The sequence below is a fragment of the Lissotriton vulgaris genome, chromosome 7, assembly GCF_964263255.1.
Source record: "Lissotriton vulgaris chromosome 7, aLisVul1.2, whole genome shotgun sequence".
NCBI classification, from domain to species: domain Eukaryota; kingdom Metazoa; phylum Chordata; class Amphibia; order Caudata; family Salamandridae; genus Lissotriton; species Lissotriton vulgaris.
The window spans coordinates 1006558000-1006585158 of record NC_141695.1 but is presented as its reverse complement, the minus strand read 5'-3'; the positions used below and the strand labels follow the sequence as shown (position 1 = coordinate 1006585158).

The following is a 27159-nucleotide window of genomic DNA, read 5'->3' as shown; positions in this document are numbered from 1 at the left end:
ATCTAATAAGCGGTCAAGAAGGCCCTTTATTGCAATACTAAAGGTCCCGCATTTGCAAGAGTTTAAGCTATAAGTATTGTAAATGACAATGCCTTTTTATTTATGTTTTAAAACCGAAGACATAAATATAAGGCAGTGTTATTTACAATACCAATAGCTCAAACTTGCTTGAATGCTAGACTTTTTGCATTGCAAACGCTTGTTTTCAGTCTCACCTATCCTGTAAAGTCGCCTTGTTTTCAGAAACCCTGTGCATAGTATGCATGCCTTTACCCAGTTTGATTCTGTTGTCATCAGCTGTTTTATACATTTCTTTGCTGTGGATAGTGTACGCCTTTTTAATGCTGTGCCACAGCAGGACAGACAATGCTGCTGATCTTTTGCACAGTTGACTCTACGCTGTAATTTAGTAACATTATAGGCCCCATGAGCCTATACTGCACCACTTTACAACTCATTGGTGGATTCTTGCTTGTTTTGCAATCTTTGGTGATATGCGTACCAGACATCACTATGGTCACTAGAAAAGCTTGGAGTAATAAATGTATTTATTGATATCCTCCGCCATTTATTGTTGTTTCTATCCCTGGGCAACTCTAAAACAAAGTGCATTAAAATTCAACAACATTTTTTTGAGGAGCATCCCAAAATAGGTGACATTATGTTGTTTCGTTCTGTAAGTGCCTGTGATTTTTTTTTATGTGACCTTTTATATAGCGAGACCTCAGCCCAAAGGTATTGGAGTGCTTTACATGAGCACCAGTTACGTTACACAAGGACACATTCATTTGTTTGGTAGGCACTGGGAGATTAAGTGATTTGCCCAGAATCACAGGAAGCTGAGCCGACGCTGAGGTGTGAACCTGGGGGCAGATTTACAAGCACCTTGCACTGCCAGTACGTCACTTTTTGAGACGCACCAGCAGCGCAATACACTGCCCCATATTTACAAGGACAGGAAAAGCCACACTGCATGGCTTTTCCTGTCCTTGTAAATAACGCTTCTTTACACGCAGCACTTTGCGAGCAATGGGCATTCCATGGGTGTTGCTGTGGGTGTTCTCACGCAGCCCCTACGGAACGAGACACATTTCCAGATTTACAAGGAATTGTAAATCTGGAAATGTGTGTGAATGCTACGCCTCCCCAGGGGAGGTGAAGGGAGGCGCAAAAAAATGTATTCATTTCTCCTCGTTTTTGTATGTTTAATGGTTAATGGTTAATGTTTAAGGATTTCTAAAGCGCATGGCTGCCCGTAAGCGTCCCAGCGCTGATAATAGAACAAGCGAAATCCTGTTTCTATGCGTGCTGCAGTCTGTAGCATACATTGAAAGAGGGAATCACCTCTGATTGTTTTCGTTCAGGCAGGGATCCCTTCCTGCACATAAATAATAATTGAAACAATGCTGTTTTTCAACTTCTATGTGTGCTAATGCAGCACACATATAAATTGAAAACAGCATTTCCAATTGTATTTGTGCAGGAAGGAAACTCTTCCTGAACAAAAACAATCTCCTCTGAATGATTGGTGGTATGGCGATAGGTATGACCCCGTCTATATGGTGGAGCGGAGATCCATGGGGGCCAACAATATACATACTACCTCGGTGAGTAAGGCCCTGCCATCTGCCACTAGAGTGGTATTTCAGATGTGGAAGCAGGCACTGCGAAAGATACGGTGGCGGGGCAGGTTGACGAAGGAGACTCCACTCTGGTCTAATAGAAGATTGCCTCAATTGGCTGGTCTGGTGGGCTTCCGTGATTGGGATAATATAGGGATCTCTACCCTTGGGGATATGATGAGAGGTACGGTCCTCAAGTCCTTCTAACATCTTCAGCAAGATTTCCAGATACCTAAGACTCAATTCTTTAAATGTCTTCAGTTTATCCTCACCAGTGTCACCGGCCTGGATTCCCTTCCAGACTTTAGCCCCATCAAAGCCAAATTGTTTATTGGGGTCTACAAGATCATAACATTTCCCAGATTTACCGATCTCTAGTAACGAATACCACCACTACGCTGGATAGAATCAGGGAAGCAAGGGAGGAGGACCTTGGCCCATTGCAGGGAGCAGACTGGACGGAGGCACTGGCCTCTCCCTGGGAGACCGCAATTGCAATGCACCTCCAGTTATTCCAATTCAACTATTTACACCAGGTATATCATACTTGAGTCAGACTGTGGAGGGCTGGCCCGGTGGCATCCCCTCTTTGCCTGCAATGTGGTCAGGAGGATGGTACCCTCTTTCACACAGTATGGCAGTGTAGTGTGATTGCGAAGTTCTGGCAGGAGGTAGTGGCTTGTCTGGTGGAGGTCTTGGGTTGGGAGATCCCCCACTCAACTAAATTAAGGCTGTTGCATATAATGGAGGGTGTGGGAGAAACATCTGTAAGCGCCACCTGATGTTATTGGGATTTACATTAACCAAACAAGACATTGCACGGAAGTGGAAAGCGGAGGCGCCGCCTTCATTAGCAGCATGGAAGAATGGGCTGGACTTTAACATTGGAATGGAGTTCCCTATCTTTAAGGCACGGGGGTACCCGCAAAAGCATGTAAAGATCTGGAAGAGGTGGGCGGATTATAGAGGCCTTCCCCTGGAGCTGTCTCTACTGGCGACGCAGCGATTAGGGGATAAGGGAGCCGGTCTGCGGTGCAGGAAATCAATGGTGCAGAGGGATTTGTCACTGATGTGGTGGAAGTGCCTAAGATATGGTATAATGACAGTGCATTAGGGGGGGTTGTATATTACTATGTTCTTTTGCAAATTATATATATTAAAAGTCAACAACATTTTTGTATTGTACAATGTAGCAGTTAGCTTCTGGGTTACAAAGCTCTGCATGATATTTGTCGATTGATGCAATAAAAATTGTTTAAAATAAAAAACAATCTCCCCACGATGAAGGCATCCTTGCACCATGGTGCAAGGGTGCCTGCGTCGCCGCATGGCGACAGTTTCTGCTCCAGCGCCGGGGTCAGCACAGAGATGCAACATATTTTTGTAAATATGTTCCATCGCTGTGCTTGCTAAACTAACGCAGCACAGAGCAGCAAAATTACTTGCTGCACCATGCGTATTGTAAATCTGCCCCATGGTTCTTCAACTCTAAAGTCCAAAGTTGGCAGCTCTGGCCGTTAAGCCACGACCTCTACCCCTTTATTTACTCAAGAGGGAAAAAAACACAACGCGTCATGCTAGAGTCTAGACCCTCACTACAAAACTAGAAGCCAGCCATGTTTATACCAATTTTTCCATGGGAGGATGCTTAGCAGTGCTTCGATTCATCTACCTTTACCGTCGAGGAAAATGTGATGCTTGCATCAATCTTCTGCCATCTTTCCAAACGATATTTTTCAACCTAAATATGATTTATTATTTACCGTTCGCGGCTTTTCTTCTTTGTGTTGAGCGCCCTAGATTCTAAATGTCCCACATTCCCTCTACTGTCAAGGGTGCATCGAAGATAAATTTCTTCTTTTCTAAAGCTGAACCGTGTCCTATCAACAGTATATGCAGGGCCGCAAAAGAAGAGAGAGAACGTGAGCAATTCATAATAACAAACATGTCATTTAAACGGATAACCTCTCGTCCATATTCTTGGAAAACAGGATTTTTTGATATAGAAAAATGATCCACAGCTTGCTGCAGATGTAGTGTTCCAGGGGAAGCTTGGGCTGAAACTATCTTCTTTCTGAAATCAGACACATTTAGCATTCTATTTAAAAACAAGGGTCTCATACCATTTCTTCTTTAATGCGCTCCGTAATTTTGTTAGTAGCTTCTTCATGCGCGTGAAAGAGGCTGATGACACTAGTCGTGTCTGGGTCCAAAATATTCCCATCTTCATCTCGAACAATTAAATCTAGTTCCAGTATCCTGTGGGTAACAAAATAGCAGCATGAAAGCATTAAATGAGTCCATTTTTTGTTCCGATGTCTTCGAAATGGGAACAAACAGCTTGACAAATTCAATAACCAAACAGCAGGCCCCGGGCAAGATTCAACCACATTAAATCAGTTTCTATCTGTTCAGTGATGCTAAGAAAACAATATTTAATTAGCATTAGAGAAGTCAAAAACGTTCAAAACATCACAAAGGGAGAATTAAGTGATACATTAAGTACAACAACACTTGAAAACCAGACTTCATCTAATGCATCTTTAATCTACATATACTTCCTTTATCTATCTACATATCTTCCATGTACTTGGATCTATATAGTTATTACTTTTCTAAATAAAAAATCATATTCAATGCACTACCCTATTTCTCATCGTATACCTCTATCACTATCTTTAATCTACATATACTTACCTCTTTTATGCACCTATATACTTTCCATGTACTCTTGGATCTATATATTTATTACTTTCTTCTAATTCATCATATTCAATGCACTATCCTATTTCTGACCAAATACTTCTATCAATATATCCTGTACATCCACTCTCTCATTCATTGAAACCCCATACCCCTACTATGGTCCCCAAAATAACCCTTTCTAGACTCTTCGGTACTCTACCCCTTCTTTCTACTCATCCCAAGCCTCCTCCTACTGCTATGACCTCCAAAACAAGACAAAACAAAGTCTAAATCCTTCACTCTTCTACCCCTCTTCTATCCCTCCACTATCCTCTTCAATCGAAATAACAGACTAACTTGTCCATTTCTCAAATTTCATATTTCACTATGCTAATTCACCACTAATCCTTTATGGGTAGCAGAGTAGAGTGCTTCTCGCTGAAATGAAATTCAACACCGCATCAGGGTTAGGAAGCACTATATAAATGCAAACCTTTTTCCCTTTTTTATCCCACCGTTACCCTTCTCTATCCAAATAACTGAATAATATACCCACCAATCAAATTACTTCCATATTTCACTATACTGATTTTCAACACTAATCCTTTAGGGGTTCCGGAGTAGAGTACTACTCGTCAAACAGGCGCTTCAACACCCCATCAGGGGTAATAAGCTCTATATATATGCAAACTTATTTCCCTCTTCTATCCCTCCCGGCCGTTCTCAATTCAAATAACTGTCTAACATATCCAGCACTCAAATTACTTTCAAGTTTTACAATACTGGGGGCGAGGCTTGGATGCCGCGCAAGATGGCCGGCTAGGTGCTGAGCTCCGCCGCACTGTTTACCTCACAGCCTTCTTTCCCGATGTGAAGAGGACAGTACCTACGCCTCTTTCCCAGACTTTTACATCCGAACATCGGGGGAACGAGCAGAGCGGCTTTGCAGCTTCTGGAGTGCCGCTTTTCATCTGTTCCGCGATGTTTTCTGCCGTTCCTCACGGAGCCGCCATCTTAGCTGTTCAGTGAGCTGCCGGACCTCCGCTTCCACCACCCGCCAAGACGACCTTTGCTGCCATGTCTCATTCGGCATTGACGACCTTGGGGGTGAGCAGGTGCACTTTTCGGTGACTGTCTTTCTCCGTTGTGCTTACTTTTGCACTTTCTCTTCTGAGGAGCGTCTGCTCGAGCTCTAGTCATGAGGCTCCCTCTGTGAGACCCGCTTCCCTCAGCCACTTCAGCGTTCATAACTGACGGTGTACCACGGCTGGTCTCAATCACTGTTTACTGACTTTCTGCCTCACAGCTTATTACTTCAATGTCATGTTCAGCGCCCTTTCTCTTCAATACTACCAGCATACGCACCATTCAACTCGCTGGCGCTTTCCAATGCAATTTACCAGCGCTTCCTCAGGCAGATAATTTCATGTTATTTACCTAATTTTTTGGCGCCTTTAGATCAAATACCTCTCCTGTTATTTCTGTGCTAGTTTCTCATGCCAAGTATATGCTTTGAACTCGATAAGTGTTTTTTGGTGCAACCCTGTCATATTCAGCTTATTGACACAAGAAGTCATTTCTATGGTGAGACTACGTAAGCCCCAATTTGTCTTTACGCCCTCAGTGAATACTTCGGTGGGTTCTTCATCTGGTACAAATAAATTGCACTGTTCTACAAAAATGTCTTCTCAAAAATCATCTTTGGCTCATACACCTGCCAGTAAGCCTTCTCCACCTGCTACATCGGGCAAACGCCTTAAACAAAATTCTCCTACACCAGAAGATAATCCTTCAACCTCTTCTATTGATCAAATTTTGGAAGAGCTGCGAGCAATGCGTCCCTTTGTTGAAAAAACGAGTACGGATATGCAGCTTTTGAAGGACAAATGGGAGAACATGGATGCCCGACTTTCTACTGTCGAACAACATATCCCTGAGCTTCAATCCAACACGCAACGTATTGTTGTTTTAGAAAAGACTGTCCTCTCTCTACAAAAGCACACAGAGGATTTGGAAAATCGCAATAGGAGGAACAACCTCCGTATTTACAATTTGCCGGAAAATCTTGAGGGTGACAATCCAGTATCTTTCTTTACCACTTTTCTGCCGAAACTTCTGGACTTACCCCCCTCTACCTCCATTAGTATACAGAGGGCTCATAGACTAGGCGCAAGAACGGATTCTTCTTCTAAGCCTCGTGGAGTCATCATCCTATTTTTGAAGTACACAGACCTCCTTCTAATTCTTTCAGCAGCAAGGAACAAGAAACAAGTGACTTGGCAAGGTCAACGAGTTTATTTATCTCAAGATGTCTCTAATGTTACTGCCTCCAGACGTAAAGAATTTTTAGCTATGCATCCCTCTCTACGCTCTCTAGGCGCAAGATATGGCCTGTTTCACCCTTGTACTCTCAGAGTCACTTACCGGAATAAGACTTGGTCATTTCAAGATCCTGGTGAACTAAGAAATTTTCTCTTTCTGCAGAGTGAAGAGGGGATGGACGCCTCTTCTTCTACTCCGAATAGTGGCTGAATTCTGGCTTTTGTTTTCTCCATGTCCTGTCTTCTACTAGCGTTTTTCTAAGTTCATGCGCTTCTCTATACTCTTTATCTTCATCTTACTTTTCTTATCTTGCTTATCTTCTTTCTTCATATCTCTTCTTCTTTGCATGTCTTATATATACTTACTTTCTCTTTCTACATTCTGGTTCTAGATCATATCTACCATGTTCCATATGTTAACAATTTCTTTTTTCTTTTCCCCAGACGGATATGTGTGTTGGAAGTTCCCTTCACCATCTTGTTTCATCCTTTGTTCCTTCATGTGAGGTCTCGGTGTGGTTCTGCTCCTGTTCCTGGTACATCCGTCTTGTAACGCATCACCACTTCCCCACCTTCCCCCTGTGTGTACTTCCCCTTCCAGGTATGTTCATTACAGTCATCCTTTTGGATTTGTACTGTCTCCTATGCCTTCTCTCTTTTCTTCCTTCTCCCTCTTTTGCTGCTCTTCTTTCCCTTTCCCTGCCCCTCTCCCCTTCCCCTTTTCTTTTTCATCCTCTAACTATCCTTTCTTCTATCTTTTTGATGAACTCTATGGTTCTTACCTTTCTAAAGTTTGAATTATTAAAAGTACAGTATGTTCTTGCATTTTTCAATTTTGATCAATTTACTACTCTTTCACCTTCAAAGTTGTTTCATGGAATGTGAAAGGATTTAATCACCCTATTAAAAGGCAAAGAGTACTTTCACATCTGTCCTCTTACAATCCAGATATTGTTCTTATTCAAGAAACCCATCTCTCCGATATTGAATCCTTAAAACTAAAGCGATTGTGGGTTGGAACTGTTTTATTTTCTCCTGCCTCTCAAAAAAAGAACGGGGTGGCTAACTTGATTCATAAACGCCTTCAGTGTAAAGTATTACTAGAAGAAAAAGATGATGAGGGGCGTTGGATTTTGGCTAAATTACTCATTAATGCTATCCCAATTACGGTGTTCAATGTTTATGGCCCTACATGTTTTGACTCCTCTTTTTGGCCCTCTATTACAGCAAAATGTGTTCAATATAAGGATAATTCTTTCCTATTAGGTGGAGACTGTAATCAGATTGTTGACCCCTTTTTAGACCGTAGATCTTCTGTTCGTTTTTCCCCTCACAAACTACATAAGCAATTCCTTGACACTATCACTCAAACTCATCTTGTAGACTCATGGAGACTTACTCACCCAGATGTTATGGATTTTTCCTTTTTCTCTCCTCCTCATTCTTCTTTCTCTCGTTTGGACTACATTTTTCTATCTTCATCTCTATCTCAACACCTTATATCATCTTCTATTGAGCCTATTGTTATCTCTGACCATGCTCCTATCATTACTGTTTTTGACCTTCTTCCTCCTACTCCTAAATCTTCTCGTTGGCGTTTTAACCCTTCTCTTCTTGCTGATCCTCTTTTTTCTTCCTCTTTTCGTTCTTTCGCTTCTGAATTTTTTCAACTTAACTCTTCGCCTGATACCCCCCCTCATATTCTTTGGGATTCCTTCAAGGCCACAGATAGAGGTTTTATTATTGATTTTGTCTCTAAAAAGAAGAAAAAATTCCTTCACAAGCGTAAAATTACCCTTGCACACATTAAATCGCTGGAACATCAATTCTATACCTCCTCCACTAAGCATATGTCTCCTGAACTTCTTAAGGCTAAGATTGCTTTTACAAGCTTACTACAGATTCAGCCTCCTCTTTTCTCCTCCGGAGCAGCGCACGATACTATGGAGGTCGCAATAAATCAGGTAAATTATTGGCTAACTATCTAAAATCACGTAAAGAACGAACTAATATTGACTCTATCTATTCCCCCTCTAATATTCTTCTTCATACAGATGCAGAAATTTTGGAACAATTTCATTCTTTTTATGAATCTTTATATACTCCTGAGAACCCCCCCACCCCAGAGCTTATTCAATCTTATTTTGATAACATACCTCAACCAGATACCTCCCACCTTAATTTTTCGGCCGTTGATACCGATCTCACTATTTCAGAGTTGTCCACTGCTTTATCTTCCCTCACTAAAGGCAAGACTCCAGGACCTGACGGCTTTCCAGTTGAATTTTACCTCAATTTTTCAGATCTCCTCTTACCTAAACTTCTATCTCTTTTTCAGTCTTTTTGTTCTACTGGATCAGCCCAAGGCTCATTTCAGGACGCTACCATATGCCTTATCCCTAAAGACGGTAGAGACCCTAAGTTTTGTAAAAATTATCGACCTATATCTTTAGTTAATGTGGACTATAAGATTTTTGCAAAATTATTAGCTCTTCGCCTCGACCCGCTCCTACCACATCTCATAGGGAAAGAGCAATGTGGTTTTGTTAAGGGCCGCCTTACTTCGGATAACTCCAGACTCTTCCTTAATGTTTTAAGTAAAGCCCCTTCACTATCAATTCCCATTGCAGCCATTTCAGCAGATGCTGAGAAAGCCTTTGATCGGGTTGACTGGTCCTTTCTCATGGCTTCCTTAAAATGGCATGGCTTCAGTCCTAAATTTATATCTTATATCTCTTTGATCTATTCTATGCCCAAGGCCTCTGTTCTCGTCAATAGTCAACTCACTTCCCCATTCACGCTTCAATGCGGAGTTCGTCAGGGCTGTCCTTTATCACCTCTTTTATTTATTTTGGCGCTTGAACCCTTCCTTACTTCCATACGTAATAATCCCTCCATTTCTGGATTCCCGTATGGTAACCAACATCTTAAATTATCTGCATATGCTGACGATATCCTTTTATTTATCTCAGACCCGGTCACCTCTGTTCCCTCTTTATTAAGTGAATTTGAAAAATTCTCTTTGGTTTCAGGTTATAAAATAAATTCTGACAAAACAGAAATTCTTCCCTTAACCAAATTTTGCCTTCCACACTTCTTCACAGCCACCGGCTTTGCTTGGAATTCTAAGAAAATTAAATATCTTGGTGTTCTTTTTTCTAACTCTATTTCCTCTTCTATTCAACTTAACATGAATGCGGTCATCTCTAGAATAGACTCACTACTCACTTCTTGGAATCCCCTATTTCTTTCCTGGTGGGGTCGTCTTGATTCCATCAGGATGATGATTGCCCCTATTTTGATCTACTTATTATCCATGCTTCCAATTCGTATCCCAAATTCATATTTCCGCCGCATTGATTCTGTTTTGTCCAAATTTCTCTGGAAACAGAAAAAGGCTTGTATATCCCTATTACGCCTTCGTAAATCTAAACTTAATGGTGGAACCAACTTTCCAGATTTACGCCTTTACCACAAGTCCTTCTCACTTCGACAAGCTTCCCGCTGGTTATCTCAGGAAACCTCCCCTTTTTCTCCCCTCTGGCTTTCTGTCGAACAGGAGTTATTGCTTCCTTACTCTTTACAAGAAGTAATTCGCTTCACTTCTAAAGCCCCATGTCTTAACCCCCTTTTATTCAAACATACCTCCTCTCTTCTACGGCCTTTAGTCTCCTCTACCTCGGTCTCTCAAGAATACTTCCTACTATTACCTATATGGTACAACTCGCTCATATTAATACATAACAGACCTATTGCATGGCCCTCATGGAGAGCGAATGGTATCATCTGGGTACGTCATCTTTTTGATGGCTCATCCCCATGCTCGTTTCCTAAATTCCAATCTCAATTCCACTGCCCTTCCTCTTTTGCAAAGAAATTCCTCATCCTTATGGAAATCATTCTAGATTGTTATTATTCTCTTCCTTCTGAAAGCATACCACCCTCGTCTCCCTCTCTACTCACCGTCCTCTCTACTATTCCTAAAGCTTCCCTTATCTATCGGTATTTCTCAGCCCCCGACCCGGATCGTCTCAAATCGAAATTGGAATTGTCTTGGGAGCAGGATTTGGGTTCCTCATGGTCAACTTCTCTTTGGGACAAAATATGGGCCAGATCTTTGAAGATTTCCCGTACTGCCTCTCTTGCTCAATCCCTATTTTTCTTCTATCACAGACTTTACCTTTCTCCTCTTTCTATTTCTCGCTTTCAATCCAATTCTGTATCTAACTGTTGGACCTGTAATACTCCCAATGCAGATCTTCTACACCTTTTCTTCCTCTGTCCCTCAGTTCGCATTTTTTGGACTCAGATATGCTCTCGCCTCTCCCGTATTTTCAACATCTCTATTCATTTTTCCGCCTCTTTTGTGTTTCTCGGTAGCCTTTCAGACGATTTGGATCTCCCTCCACATTCTCACGGTCTTTTTGATCTTATGCTAGCCCTTGCACTACAGCACATTGTTTCTAACTGGAAATCCTTGAACACTTTGTCTCTAAATTGTTGGTGGAATTTAGTATGTCATTCACACAGACTCGATGTTGCCTTTGCCTCCTCCTGCAAACCCTCCCGAAATGTGGAACTTTACTGGTTACCTCTCACTTTATATTTAGATCAATCTGCCAAAAAGACATATTTTCCACTTTCCTCGGATAATTTCAAACCCCCTTGAACACATGTACTCTTGCCTGTAGTTTATGATATTTTTCAATTTCACTATTGTGATTTTTTAGCTTTATACCTGTTTCCTTTTTGCTAAAAGTTCTTATCTCAAGTAATTGCTAAATATTGTGTATTTTACTGTACTTTTTGACTGACATCAATGGTATTTTCTATTTTTATCCATTCTCTATGATATTAACATACTTTTCTATTTCCCTCCCTCCCCTCCCCCCCCTCCTCCCCGTAAAATAATTCAAAATGCTTTGCTTTTCATTGTGATATTGGTTACTTATGTTTATTGTATCCCATCCTTTAGCCTTTTCTTATATTTTGCTGATGTCACCTTATTGTAATATCTGATTTCACTCTAATAAAGCTTTCAAACTTAAAAAAAAAAAGTTTCACAATACTAATTCAACACTAATCCTTTATGGGTTCCAGAGTAGCGTGCTTCTGGCTGAAAAAGTGCTTTGATGCCTTGTTTGGGGTAGTAAGCGCTATATAAATGCAATTACAATACAATATATAATTTTCATATGAGTAGATGCTGATTGCAAATTTGCTTAACTTGTGTTGTTTAACAATTGGAATTTGCAACCATTTATGACAAATTATGTCTTGCCATATGTAAGACTGACATGGTGGCTCTATTATAAGGCATTTCTGTGTGGCAGTCTGGGTGGCACTACTCTTAGGGCACCAGATTGCCCTACAATCAGCAAATGTGGCTTAATTGCTAAGAAAAGATGAGGGAAGAACCAAAATATCTATTAATCTAGGGAGGCACTGATGCTTGAAGAAGCCCTCTTGCTATTCTTGAATAGGTAAATATTGCAGATAGTTTGCACTAATGAAGTCACCTGTTTTCTACAAAATATGTGAAGAAAGGCACACTGTAGGACATTGTGTTTCTGGTTGAGGGGACTAAAGTCCTCCTTAGGCAGCAACCACAATTCCTGTCAAGGCAAAGTCACAAACAAACCCCAAATTAACCTCTGCTTAATTCCCTGCTGTTGGCACAAGCAGTCAGGCTTAACGGTAGAGGTAATGTGTAAAGGTTTCATGCCTTACTTCAAACAGTAATGAAGTGATAACACAACACAAGAAAAAACCCACTTAATTTAGAAAATTAGAGTATATTTTAATATATTATTAGAGACTTAAGGAACACAAATCCAATCAGTAAAACCGGAGATATGCAATTTCAAATATTGAAGTAAAAATACTCGCTAAAAGCACAGAGCACCAATGCGGTTATCTGGTCTTCCACAGGTCTGGAAGATACTGAACAGTTGGGTCTGAGGGTCCAATATTTATACCTGGTGCCAGCTTTGAAGCAGGTGAAGGTTATGGAGGTTTCGACCCCCGGAAGTGTCTGGAATTTCTTGCCTCTCTGCCCTGGCCCCAGCTTGTCTGGGGGCACAAAAGACTAGTATCAAACCCTTTGTGAGTGTGCTAAAGAAGAGCCTTTGTGATGTGCAAGTTGGTTAGGTGACAGCTCCGCCCCCCCCTATCGAGTCAGAGATGGCACATCTTACCAACACCTAATCCCTCTTTGTCTCATTGTCTGGGAGCAATACACAAATACCAACTGCCAGCTACACTAGCCATGTGACCCAAGATGCATGCACCAAATTATTGGGACAAGAAAATGCAAGCTTTTTATGTGTGGCATTTTCAGAATTGCGATTTAAATGACAACTTTACCAATTAAGAGAGTTCTAGATTACAAATCGTAAGACACTGAACTCGACACTCCTACTCCCAATTGAAAGTTATCCCTTATTAAAAGTAATATGGTAATCCAATATTATTCTATATGAGATGTAGGCCGTGCAGTAGTGAAAAAGAAAATGTAAGAGTTTTCATGACCAGGACGTGGAAAAGTTCAACGTTTTAAATACAATGAACCCTGCCTTCTGGGCTGTGTAGGGTCTAATTTACGGGTGACTTATATCCACTAAAAAGGAAGGTTTAGGACTGGCAACATGTTTATTTTGCTACATCAATATGGCAGTTTAAAACTGTACACACAGGCTGTATTGGAAGGCCTGAGATGTTTAAAAGACTACTCAAGTGGATGGCACAATCAGTGCTGCAAGCCCACTAGTAGCATTTCACATACTGGCCCTGGGTACTGATAGTACCACTTTACTAGGGGTTTATAACTAATTTAGATGTGCCAATTGTTTGTAAGCCAATTTTACCATGTTTAAAGCAGAGAGCTCAAGCACTTTAGCACAGGTTAACTGTAGTATATTGTGCAGAGTGCTGAAAGCCAACACAGAAGGGTTCAGAAAACAGGCTGGAGGCAAAAGGTTTAAGGATGACTCTGCAGAAAAGGCCAAGTCCAACTCAGACCTAAACCTGATACTATGTTTACAAATTGTACACAGCCAGTAGAAACTCATATGAACATCAGTGGGATAGTTTCAGTGCACTCTTGCTTTAATACAAGAGCTAAGGATTTGGTCAAAATAAATGAGACAGGAATTTATTATCAAGGATCACCTTTATTAGATATAGCTACAGGCAGCTTTAGCCATCAATTCTTCAGAAAAAGCACAAAGAAGTATAGAGAAAAATTAGGCTTTCGTGAGCTGTCTTCATTGATTGGCTTTCTTGGCTTTTTCTGCTTTCATAAATTGACTTAACGTTAAATCTATGGCAATGGGGCATACAGAGTGAACTGTGCACTCCTCGGATGAGCATGCTCAACCATTGTTAATAAAACAAAAGGCATGATGTTATGAAATGTTTTAATTGTGTTTTTCAAGTGTATGACCTATAAGGCCCTGATTATGGGTCAGACTGGGCTTAATTACACTAAGGAATTCCCCTCCACTTGATTCTGAGGGGGCTCATGTGTCCCTATACTGGTTTTTCCCAAATACTGGAACAGCATATTCAATTTTATATTGTTCCGTCCTGCCAAAATGAAGCTTCCCCTCTCCTACTCCCTACATGCCTCTCAGTCCACCCCATCCTGCACAGAGGATTCAACATACATTCGCCACCTGCCTAGAGAAAGTAGTAAATGTATGTGTTCAACCCCAAATAATGTACTACTGGCCCCTTGAGGTAATTTCCCATTCCATGAGGTTTAACTCTTAGTTGCATGGTACTGTCATGGCATTACAGCACAGTAACTTTATATATCATTGTGGATTGATCACAGCAAGAGCACCATGCTCATACTCATACTATCCCCCTTTGTCGCAAATTGTTTTCAACAGCATGTTCCAGAAATACCATGCGCAATGCACATCTCGGACAAGGAAGCACATAGATCGTTAAAATAATAATGAGCAGGGAATTCATTTAACACTTTCCTTCAAATGTTTTAAAAGCTATGTGAGATGTTTTGGACAGTGTGTTTCATGTGTATCATGCGCTGATTGAATACACAAATCAAAGTAAGTTATGGGCATGCATGGCAGCCCTTCTTCAATGCCAAACTACTACATGCACATTTCAGATTTGGGAGAAATGTTTTATTTATCTATACCACGTAAACAATCTTACATGCTATCATGCTGCAACAGAACATGCGCGGACAATGTTTACAATATTGTTCACTTCACATAGTACTTATTTCTAGTTAGTACTCCGTTTATCATGTTCCATTTCTAACATGTCCTGTGCACTCGTCAGATAAAAAAACACATGCTGTCAAAATGATCACGAGTCAAATCAATGCACATTTAGCAGCATGTGTCAAGTGTAACAAACGCTCATCATCAGGAAACTCAAATCAAAAGCCCTCAATGTTTTATGTCTCAGCAATATCGTCCACCCATGGAACTCCACACGAGTGTTTGGAAAAGTAGGTCTGTTATATTGCCATTCACTCCGCCATTTTGTGCTATACCCTTCATGACTGACATTCTCTCTATCACGATCACTCTGGAGCTCCCCTTTAGACCGGTCACATTCCTGCACGGATGCTCACACCCTGTTTGTGCTTTGACCTGCCACAAACTAACCAGCCCATGCTCAACCAGTCGGACAGGGAGTTTCCCAGATGTTTATCGGCCTCACCCTGCACACTACGTCCTGCAGGCGTCCAACAGCTACCATCTGCAGGCCTATCAGATTGACCTCTGCTTGCTGTGTAATCATTCCACCCGCCTGTGCCCTGCAGGGGTCCAACAAATACCATCTGCGGACTTATCAGATTGAACTCTACTTGTCGTATAAACATGCTTTTTGCCTACACCCTGAAGGCCTCACAGCTACCATCTGTGGACTTATCAGATTAACCTTTGTTTGACATATAATCATGCCTTTTTCCCCTATGCCCTGCAGGGGCCAAACAGCCACCACCTGTTCATTGTATCAAAACTGACCAATTGTTTGTCTGTAAATTATTGGTGTTTGTTATTGTTCACCTAGCACGTACAGGGTGGGGATAAAGGGTATATAAGGTGCAGAACCAAAGCACTCAGCAGACTGCCTCCTCAGACAGCTATGGGTGTCTGTTGTTGATGCTTTCTCTCTAATGAGATAGTAATAAATATCATTTCTCTCTGGCTCCAGCGTTGGTCAGTTTGTATTCCGGACCCGTGGACTATAGGGTGACCCTGCACCTTTGATGGTACCCCAAAAGACCCCCAAATCCACAAGTGTCTAGATTGATGTCTCTCTGCCCCTGGGCAACTTCACACTCTCTTGAAAGACTTCCCAAATCACCCCCATCTTAACTTAAACACGACCTCAATCTGGATCTGCTCTCCAAATTCTGCACTATTTCCAATACATTATTACTAGAGAAAGCTATAAAGAGAAGCATTGCTAATTACTTGAACGCTTGACATTGCCAAAGTCTACTTGCTGGCAGACCATTAATGAAGCATTACCATGTTTTCACCATTCAAACAGCCAATTTAAAGGGTTTATACAACTCTCATCACATCCTGGATAATTGTAACTGCCTTCTCGTCATGCTAGTCTTAACCATGGCTTTTGATACAGTTTACAGCTAAAAGGTTAATTTGGACTTCGGTTTTAGCGTTCCAGTCTTGAGCTGGTTCCCCTCCTTTCTCTCCAATAGGTAACAAGGATCTGACGACAAGGAGCTTAATCTCAAGAGTGACTGGCTTGCCTTGTGGCATTCCCTAGAGCTCTATCATAGGTTAATTAGTATCCAGAGCCCTGGAGTCTAATCTTTCAAAATCAAGATGCATCTTTCCTTCAATTTATCAGCATCACACAAATCTTCATTAAAAACATCACCAACTGAGGATAAAACCATATTACATATCTACCCTGAACATCTTCAGAATTGGATGTTACAGCATCATTCTGCTTTACCACATAAAGGAGTTACACCTCTTTTCACCATTCCACAAATTCAAATTCAACTCCTCCATGATGGATTTGCTTAACCCAATGACTTCTCCCCTAAACTTTTTCCCACTGTAAGTCCTTTCACCCTGAACCCCACCGTAAGGCCAGAAAGGGTATCCCCTCAGCATCACGTCTCAGCTCACCCTCCTTGTCTTGAGAAATGCCCTAAACACTTATCTCTTGCACATTTCCAGATTTATTGATATCTCTTAGAAATAGCCACAAATTATATGTACCATTTGATTCTTCTTTGAGTGCCTGCATTCTCTCCAATTTTCCTTCGCAAAAATCACATGACAATGTATCCTTCTTTTAGGGCCTTGAATACAGCGTGTTTTATGGAGTTATGTGTAAAAATCATTTTATAATTATATGTGCAGTAGTGCAATACTATACTTTTAAATAATGAAAAAACTGAAAAATGTCCAATATGTTTCAAAGGCAAGTGGGAAAATATCACTTGTAGGCTCACATCTGAACAGTAGCGGTCGGTGGTGGGAGAAGCTGCCGGGCGGTGACGTGGGGAGGAGGAGGGGCAGGGTGGGGGTAGTAGTCCATGGATTATGGAGGATTACAGGTAAGTAAACATATAAATAAATAAAACGAATTTCATTGTGCGCACTGCATCCCCAAATGAGATGCAGTGCATGCAACAAAATTCATTTTATTTATTTAGATGTTTACTTACCAGTAATCCTCCGTAATACATAGATTACTATCCCCCTCCCCACATCACCACGCGGCAGCTACTCCCACCACCAACCGCTAGTGCATCTAAACTTTGACGTTTATGAAGTCTGCTCTGTTTGTGCCTATGGAATAGCCAATTTACCAAAATGTAAAATATGCCAATTGAATTAAAAGATTGTTTTTTTTTATTGAATTAAACATTTTTGTTTGGGACTGTTTAGTAGATCCTGGTGACTCTTGTGGTTAAATTACCAAGAAACCATTCGGGTGACTGACTCTTTTTGCCCTGCTGTGATATCCTGCTTTTGAAGAATCTCCAAGGGCTTGTGGGTGCTTGCCCCCTGTTGGAAGTCTCAGGGAAATCAAAGACTTCAGAAGAGATTTATACCAGAAAATAGAAACCTGCCTAAAAGGAGAGTTTAAGAGCTGTGAGGAGTGCTACCCCTTTTCTATAGTGTAGCGGGTAGGGTTGGCCTGCACCTGCTGCTCCTGAAGGAGAAGGACAGGACTGTTCTTCCCTTCTTTTATTTTTTAAAGTGAAGCGCATGGGGAGCGCTTTTTGTGTCCATCAGAGTGCTGCTTTAGAAGTTTGTTGCTGGCTTCCCTCAGTGCGTGCACTGCTGTACTGTCCCTCGGGTTTCAAAGAAGGGGAGAGTTTGAGGGAAGGACATGCTCGCCCTCTCCCTTTCAGCTGGTGTATGAGGGCTGCTGCATGCAGTATCACACAGGGAGCAGCTGTGCTGCTCCCTGTGAGGCACATCCATGTACAAGGGATCATTACAGCTGTAGCGGTGGAGAGGAAACCACAGGGAGCGGCGAGAAAAGGGTAAAGAGGCCTCCATTGAGGTCAGCAGTGGGTGGCGCTTTAACCTGAAGAGAGACTACACTGCAGGCCACCAAAGTCACCAGCGGAAAGCGGAAAATCGCATCTAGTGCACACATACTTACATAGGCACAAAACTGACATTTGCTTTCTGCAAGAGATACATCTACGTGGTTCATCAACTGTGGGCCTGCGCTCCAGCTGATAGGGGTAATTGTACTCTTCAACATATTCAAATTATGCATGGGGAGTTGCTGTGCTTTTGCACAAAGATTTACCATGGATGTTGTCGCATTCCCTCATAGACCACGAAGGGCATTACATTGTTCTTGCGGGGACCCTGCACGAGTGGCCGGTGACACTTGCGGCAGTGTACTGACCCAACAATGATGATTCTGATTTCTTCACTGCAATGTGGGCAAACATTTCCAGTCTTGGACTTCATGCTCTAATATGGGGGACTTTAATGGCGTAATGGATAACCAACCAGACCGCTTTGGGGTATCAAAAAGTCCACATCCACGTGCCACAACAGTGATCAACACATTAGTGCATGACAATTGTCAACTAGATGTTTGGAGACAGTCACATCCATTCCATCATGAGGGTACTTACACCTTGACCTTTCACAATGCCTGGTCCAGACTTGACTTTTGGCTGGTGTCTAGGGATGTCCAAACATGGACCTCCTCGATATTCACTTGCCAAATACCCTTTCAGACAACACCCCGGTTATGCTGAAGCTCCAAATTCCACTGGCATCCCCTCGTGCCTTTACTTGGCGATTACTGGTGGGAGCTTTGCTGGACACAGCATTTCATGATGAGATCCATAACACCATATTAGAATATTTCACACAAAACTCTGGCTCAATCCAATCCCCATCCATACTCCGGGAGGCATTTAAGGTGTAATACGAGGTGCTAGTATTGCTTAACAATCTTGGATCCTAAAGGCTATAAGGAGCACCCGGACTCGACTCAAAGGAGATATCTGGAACAACAATATTTTCAATCTAGTGACACTGATATTCTAGCACGCATCCTAGACAAACTCTCAGAATTCCATGAGGAAGCTATTCATGAAACTCGCTTTCTACACCGCCATGCTCAGGTCAGGAGATATGGCAAGGGTGAACATGTGAGCAAGACACTTGCAAACATTCTGAGCACCCCCGCACCTCTGCCTATGTCACCAAACTCCTAGATACTGAAGCCACGTCTGTGTCCTCCATAATTGAGCTACTTGATGGCATGACCTCCTTTTATACCTGCTTATATTCTGCAACTCCTACTCTGGGCCCAACCACATTGTCTGATTACTTTGACACCAATCAGCCTCTCTGGCTTGATCGTGCACATTGAGCCTTCCTAGATTCTCCCACTAGATCGTGCACATTGAGCCTTCCTAGATTCTCCCACTAGATCGTGCACATTGAGCCTTCCTAGATTCTCCCATTCCAATCAAAGAAGTCATTAGGAGCCTCCCTGAAGACAAAGCACCTGGCCTCAATGGGCTTACTACTGCCTTTTACAAGGGGTTTGCCTCAATACTAGCTCCATGCTTACTAGCCATGTTTGAGGACTCCCTGAAGACAGGAACACTGCCACCTTCCTTGAGAGAGGCGGGTATCATTACACTTCTTAGACCAGGAAAACTTTTTAACTTCTGTGATTCTTATCGGCCCCTATCCTTAATAAACATAGGCAAAAAAATGTATACTAAAATCCTTGCCAATAGGCTCTAGCCTCTTCTACTAATGATAGTTCAACCAGATCAATCCTTCTTTATTCCTGGCTGCTCTACTTCACATAATCTCTACAGTAATGAACCACCTTGATCCTCAAGTCTCTGCAGTGGCGCCTTACTTGACACAGCAAAAGTGTTTGACTCGCTAGAATGGGTATATCTCTTTCCCCTTTTCTCTCAGCTTGGGCTCAGCCCTGCTTTATTAAACAGATGCTACTACTTTACGCTCTCACTACGGCAGGAGTATGCTTAAATGGACAAATATCCAACCCCATTCCAATTACTCTTTGCATGAGACAAGGTTGCCCACGGTCATTGCTCCTTTTTGTCATCACCATGGAGCTGCTGGCGGCATGGTTTAGACAACATCATGCAAACAGGGGAATTGGATTTACCTCCAGGGGTGTAGTGGTCTCCATGTGCTCGGATTATATCATCCTCTATGCTTGTGACCCTGGGGAGAACCTGGCTCCCCTGATGAGGGAGGTGATCTAATTTGGAGGCTACTCTGGTGTACAAATCAACTGGGCCAAATCCATACTGTTTACACTTACTGACAATACTGTGCAATTTCCGACTGAATGCCCCTTACAATGGGCAACTGGCCCAGTTCACTACTTGGGTATTTGACTCAGCCATGACACAAACAAGCTCTGGAGATCAAATTACAGCCACGTTGTGAACTGGTTGAAAGACAGAATACCTGTAGGGTCTAAATCCACCCCTGTCCTTGGCAGGTCATATTGTAATAGCAAAGATGATCTTTCCCCCCAAGTTTTATATCTCTTCGCTACTATTCCACTCCTGCGCATGACAATTCTTAATTTGCTTAAAATCTCATATGATTACACTATTATGGGCAGGTAAATAACCTCGGGTGTCCTGGACAATACTCACCCTTACTCTTGCACAGGGCAGTTTGGAGGCAGTGGTCAAGTCACCATATGCCCATTGCCCCCAAGCACAATATTTACACTGCTGGTTGTACCCTACTCCTCTCCAACCACATATGTCTATTGAGACAGATCGTGCTGCCTCTTGTCCACTGTCAATGGCCCTATATAGCCCTACAATGCTCCCAGGAAAGAAATGCAAACTGTTGTGTGTGTCCGCTGCACGTTGGAGGCTCTCCATAAATGAATGAAACTACCACTTCTCTATGCTCCCTCAATACCCTTGATGAACATTCCTCAATTGCCATCGCTTCTGGATATAGAAGTTGCTTTACGTGTGCATAAGTATAAGCTTACAATATTTGTTTACCTCTACCCTGATGGACGGTTCCTCTCACCTTTCCAGTCTAACATATCCCCACGCCCTTGCACACCCTACTACTATCAACTGAAAGCCAAATGCCGCACACTGCATGATACCTTTCCTGCCCCACCCGGCCCTCCCAGCGTTGGAACACATTCTTACTACCCTCGCAATTTGATAACGAGCCTTTACAATACCCTGCAAAGCTCTTCTCTGATCCCTATTCCCTTGGCTAGGGCACTGTGAGAATCTGACACTGACCCGGCCATCAACGAAGCACAATGGTTGTATTGCTGCTGACAACTAAAAATTCTTTATCTGAATTACTGATTGCGATTAATTCACTTCAAATTCTTGCACAGCATCTATCAAACGCCACAACAGTTATGCAGAATGGGTTTAGTCTTTGATCTACGCTGCTTACGCTGCAGCGCACAGCAGGCTTCCTTCCTTCACCTTGCATGACAGTGCAGAGGCATGGCTTCTTTTTGGAGAGAGGTGATAACACATATTCAATTGATCTCCGATCATATGATCCCCCATTCTCCACTGATAGGATTGTTAGGATATGTTAAAGATGTTCCTGATACGCATAGATGACTCACTGCCATGTTACTCCTGCTGGTCAAACATAAGGTAGCAATACACTGTGACAGGCAACCCGTTACCACTATCAAAGCATGGTTTCACAATTTCCCATACTGCCAAGAGCAATTCACCACTTACTGGGCCTTATGCCTTTTCAATCCTGCCCCAAAGACATCTGGGAGCCATTCACAGCCTGGCTTCGACAGCAAGATTTGAATCCTCCCGCACCTGCTTCAAACCCATGACCACCTCCCGGGAACTGTACACCCCCCCTTATCGCCTGAGAAATGTGTATATGTCCCCTGGTGCCTTTTTCACACTTTGCGAACCAGTAAACTCGCATTGCGCTACATGTTTGTACTGTCACCATAGTATCCAATGTGCCTACTACAAAGCTTATAATGGAGCTCTTATTCGCCTGTAATGCGACTTGCTTGTAATCAGTCTTCTCGACATAACCTTAATGTACTAATCAACATATGTGACCTATTAATATTGCATTTCATGACATCTAAGTGAAGCTTGCATATGTGCTTTTACTAACTAACTAGCAGCCCGTCCCGACATTGTCCGGGAGCAATTAGGCTTCAGAGCCCCCACCTGCACGTAGAAAAAGGGATCGGTTAGGCTCTGGGTGTATTTAAACCTTTTCTTTCAGACCATGTTTTGGGTTTGCATAAGAGCCCACTTTTCCACCTCCTGGTCATCTTTTTAGATACTAGGGCAGCATTCTTTCGACTTCTGTAGACACATCTGCATCATATCCACTCTTATTAGTTTGCTCACTGACTTTCTGACTGTGCTGAAGGATGATCGTACTGCAAAAGCCGCTATTTGGTTCTCTCTATGCATACCAGCCCTCTCAAGCCTTCTGCCATATCCCTTGCACTCCAGCTGGCTGTATACATCATAGTTGTTCCCTTCCCACGCGGCATCTACTACACCTTGTCACAGCACCCCTTCCCACGCGGCATCTACTACACCTTGTCACAGCAGCCCTTCCCGTGCGCTCGGTCTTTGTACCTTAATACCTGCTCCCTGGCCGCCTCAGCATCACGTCACTACGCCCCCTTCCTAGCGCTGTTGCCTTGTGACTATCACACAAGTGAGTGACCCCTTTCCTGACCCTCTCTGCTACTCGCCACACGTCTCTCGTTTATCGGGACCCCCTTTCTTCGCCTCTCGGTTGCTCCAATCACGTCTCACCAGTCCTCCAGTCTCCGCTCTTTGAAATCAATGCTCGGACGTCAGCGTCGGATGCTCCAATCACATCTCACCAGTCCTCCAGTCTCCGCTCTTTGCAATCAATGCTCGGACGTCAGCGTACGCCGCTCCTCCCCTCGCTCCTGATGCAATGACGCACCTCGCGGCCTGCGCTACTTTCAAGGGACTACTTTTTTTATGGTAAATTTTTTTAATTACGTTTTATTTTTTTATTTTTATATAGCCTATGTCCATCTCCCGAACCTCCCCTTTCCAACGCTGTATTGAGTGTTGCGATTGGTGGTGTACTTTTTGAGTTTACCTGGCTCAAAGGACACAGTTCTCTCTTTATAATAGTAGTATAGATAATCCGCTTGCATTAACATGGCCGCTGCTACGGGGTTTTCTTACTGCGCATGCATCTGTCAAACTAACGTGACATGACGTATCTTTCGTTTGGAGAGAATCTTTTGCTTCTGCGCACTAGAACTAAGATGGCTGCTCCATGTCCTCACATGCAAGAAATTTGCACTGCGGCTTTTGCTGAGCTGTTCGTTCTGCTTAACTCGAACGCAATAGTTAAATATAAAGTAATGGGAATAGAGTAGAAATAAGTGGTATACAGTGCATTAATTTATTCTGTGTTCTAAAACTGTTTATTTTCTATTGTTCAGGTATCATAATCTTTGGGCCTGGGAGGTGCTATTACTCCATCTTGAAAATCCATAACACTCATGTCAAACTCCAGAAGGAGATTAAGTCATTCGTCATTGAACCACAGCCAAGCTTACAGTACACTAGAAGATGTGCCTGGGAGCGTGAACTTTCAACCTCAGGAGAGGAAGCTGGACTGTACAATACTGAACGCTATTGTTACTGATTGATACATTCATTCCCGGATGGAATAAAAGTGCATGGGAAAATAAAGTTATGGGTGGGAACGTGAATTTTAATATCATCAGGAAACGTTTCATCTTGGTATGGTGTGATGATCTCTCCTCATCATTTTGTCCAATTAAAATTTGGGATCCTTAAACTTGCAACATTGGGGGGTAGTTCACTGACCTGGAAAATAGTATAACTAGGGTAGGCTTAGTTAGTTAATTTGTCCGACTTGTCCGAATAGCTGACATGTCACTGACCCAACGCACTCAATAGACGATCAGGAGTATAGGTGCTGGCGAAGCCCTCTCTCAGAAGGTTCAAAACCTAGATCAGGGTTTGAGAGCTGAAGTGCTGGCGAAGCACTTTGTCGGAGAAATCGATAACTCTTTCCGGGTTCTGGCTGTTAGCTGCAGAGAGGGAGTAACGCAGGTGTTGCAACTTTAACTGCGAGTGCTGGTCTTAGCCCTTGGTGGTCCTGTTCTGATCCAATTTGGCTTTAACTTTCCTGATTCCGATCTGCAACTGCTTGCTTTTATGGTGCCTGCACTTTCAGTGTTCTGTCCTTTAAACTGACCCGTGGCCAGGGTTAGTTCTTCACACCATTCTAGGTAAATATTCAATGCATTCATATTCAATGCATTCATATGTCATTGTATTGTTTCCTTCTCTCTTCCCACCCTCTTGTCAAATGCGTAAAGACTGACGTGTATTTAACAAGGACCCCCTGAAAATGTGGATACAATGGTTCCTAGGTCAGGGAAAACAAGGCTTTCGACAAAAAACAACCTAGGCAACTAATGTTTTAAGACATACAACAATATAATATATAAGGACAATTGGCTACAGCTTATTGCAAAAACACTTATTTTATTATTGGTTTTTAAACATTTAAGAAAATCAATGGCACAAATGCAATTAAAAACGACAAAATGACAAAAATAGAATCATATATTATACAATGTCAATGGAAAACAAATATTCAAAACATTTTATATGAACACAGGTTAAAAAGATTAAAAAATCTAAGTGGCACAATGAATCTCTACGCGCGTTTCGACGCGCGTTTCGGGCGAACCAGCGCCTTCTTCTGGAGCAGCCACGTAAACTGAGCAGCAGTGATAATACAGCTAAAGTAGATAATGTTTCAGTTTAACCTGTGTTCATATAAAATGTTTTGAATGTTTGATTTCCATTGACATTGTATAATATATGATTCTATTTTTGTCATTTTGTCGTTTTTAATTGCATTTGTGTCATTGATTTTCTTAAATGTTTAAAAACCAATAATAAAATAAGTGTTTTTGCAATAAGCTGTAGCCAATTGTCCTTATATATTATATTGTTGTATGTCTTAAAACATTAGTTGCCTAGGTTGTTTTTTGTCGAAATGCGTAAAGACTACCTTATAAAAAACTCTGCATATTTTCATTCTTATCGTTATTTTCCTAATTGAGAATTTTCAATTATTCAATGCTTGTATTAAGACTTTTAAGAAATTTAGATAAAGAGTTTAAACCTTTCCCGAGTTGTGGTTATTTATGAGTGCAAATGTTCTTATTCTACCTATTATTCTAACTCCTTTGATCCCTTAGGACTTTAAGTACCGATGACGAAGATTGGTAAGTCAATGGTATAGGTCCTAAATGAAATTTATAAATCACTGATTAGAGTAAGTGCACAGGTTACCTGATTAAATCTCATCATATGTTGTTTATGGGCCCAGTTGAGTATGGTAATCTGAGTCGGGTGACCTGCGCGCTCTATCACTTACATTAATAAATGTAAGTAACTGACAATGTAAAATGCTTCCTTTTGGATTACTCTTTGTGGCATTACCCCTGATCCCTGCCGATCTTCCCTCCCTTTCCTACCCTCCCCACCCACCCACAATACCCTGTGTACCCTCCCTTCTGATACAGACATTTATGATGTGTTGTACTGTTTGGTTTTTTTGGTTTTTTTTACCAGGAAACCATGAAGAAGGCTACCTGTGGAACCACACAACAAGTTGGATTTCCAAAAGTTAGCAAACCTGTGGATAGATCTTGATAATTACTCAAAGGCCAATCTGTGTTCTAAAATAAATTGAAATAATTGCACTACATCATTATAAATCATTACATACATAAAAAATAGCCTTTCAATTTGAGTCTAATGTTTAAAGTAGCTGTTATAAACTAATGGGGAAAATGTACAAGGGTGAAGTTTCTCAACCAGTTTGCCCTGATGCAGATAATGTGTCCTTCAAAGGAATGACAAGTTTTAATGAAACACGAAAGTGAAAGAGTGAACAGTAATACACCCCACAAATGTCCTATGCTAAACAGACATATTTCTTTCATTTTTAAGGAAAAACATACTTATTTCCATAATCAATCTTTGAAGTGACTTTCTGCTTCAGTTCTTTCAGTTCATCCTTTGGCAAAGTCCCTGACAAAAGCTGTGCTCTCCATTCCATTAGGTCATACATCATAGATTGCACTTGCTTAAACTTCTCAGATTTGCTTGCCTGAAAACAAAAGAAAAAGGAGATGGGTATTGCGGGCAGCAGCACTGTGTTCCAATGCCATATCCGGTGCTCAGTAGGATTTGCTGACACGGATACACTGTAAATGGCATACACTTTGGGTACTTCAGGCACCAGAGATGTCGTTCATAAAATCAGTTCTAACATCACAAATGACATATATAATGAAGTCATCACGGAAAAATAGCTTTTGAACCAACGTTCAGCTGCCCATGTCCAAGGGAATTTTCGTGTTACTTTTAAATGTAATAACATATATTTGAAGTAAAGCATTTTGGATCGTTGTTGTAATGATAACCAGATTAGATAAATCACAAAGACACATACAGGCTTGGCATTTTCGCTAAACACATTGTTTTTTTTTTTTTACTACAAACACCTATTTATACAAAAAAATTACTCCGAAATTCATCCTAGACCGTCAGTGAGAGTCAGTGGAGGTTAATATTTTTTTTTTAAAAAGAGCATCACTGTACTTTTACTAATGTACTCCATTCATTAGATAGTTGCTTATTCCAGGTAATAGCACGATTTACTAATTTAATCTGGTATGAACATTCAAGCGAAGTTGCCATGCTGTTTGACACAAGTACAGTTCAAAGCCTGTGTTTCCCCTTAATATATGGCAACATAGATATTCCCTCTAAATAGATATCACTGTCATACTTTTTTTTCTTTCCATAATGTCAGATACCAAACACACCCTCAATCGCATGATTAACAATTGTTCGGACGTGTGCAAAAACAACAGCAGGATAACTATACTAAATATTGTCACTTGCTACATAGTTGTAGCCGGAA

At 41.7% G+C, this 27159-nt stretch overlaps 1 protein-coding gene across 1 annotated transcript in view; it reads right to left on the bottom strand.

Moving 5' to 3' along the window:
* DOCK2 (dedicator of cytokinesis 2) overlaps window positions 1-27159 on the bottom strand; it is a 2333210-nt gene that overhangs the window by 1939705 nt on the left and 366346 nt on the right. The window contains exons 6-7 of the mRNA XM_086931425.1: window positions 26192-26340; window positions 3746-3881 (exon numbers count right to left, since the gene is read on the bottom strand). Coding sequence (XP_086787551.1) covers window positions 3746-3881; window positions 26192-26340 — 285 coding nt within the window. The remainder of the gene's footprint in view (window positions 1-3745; window positions 3882-26191; window positions 26341-27159) is intronic.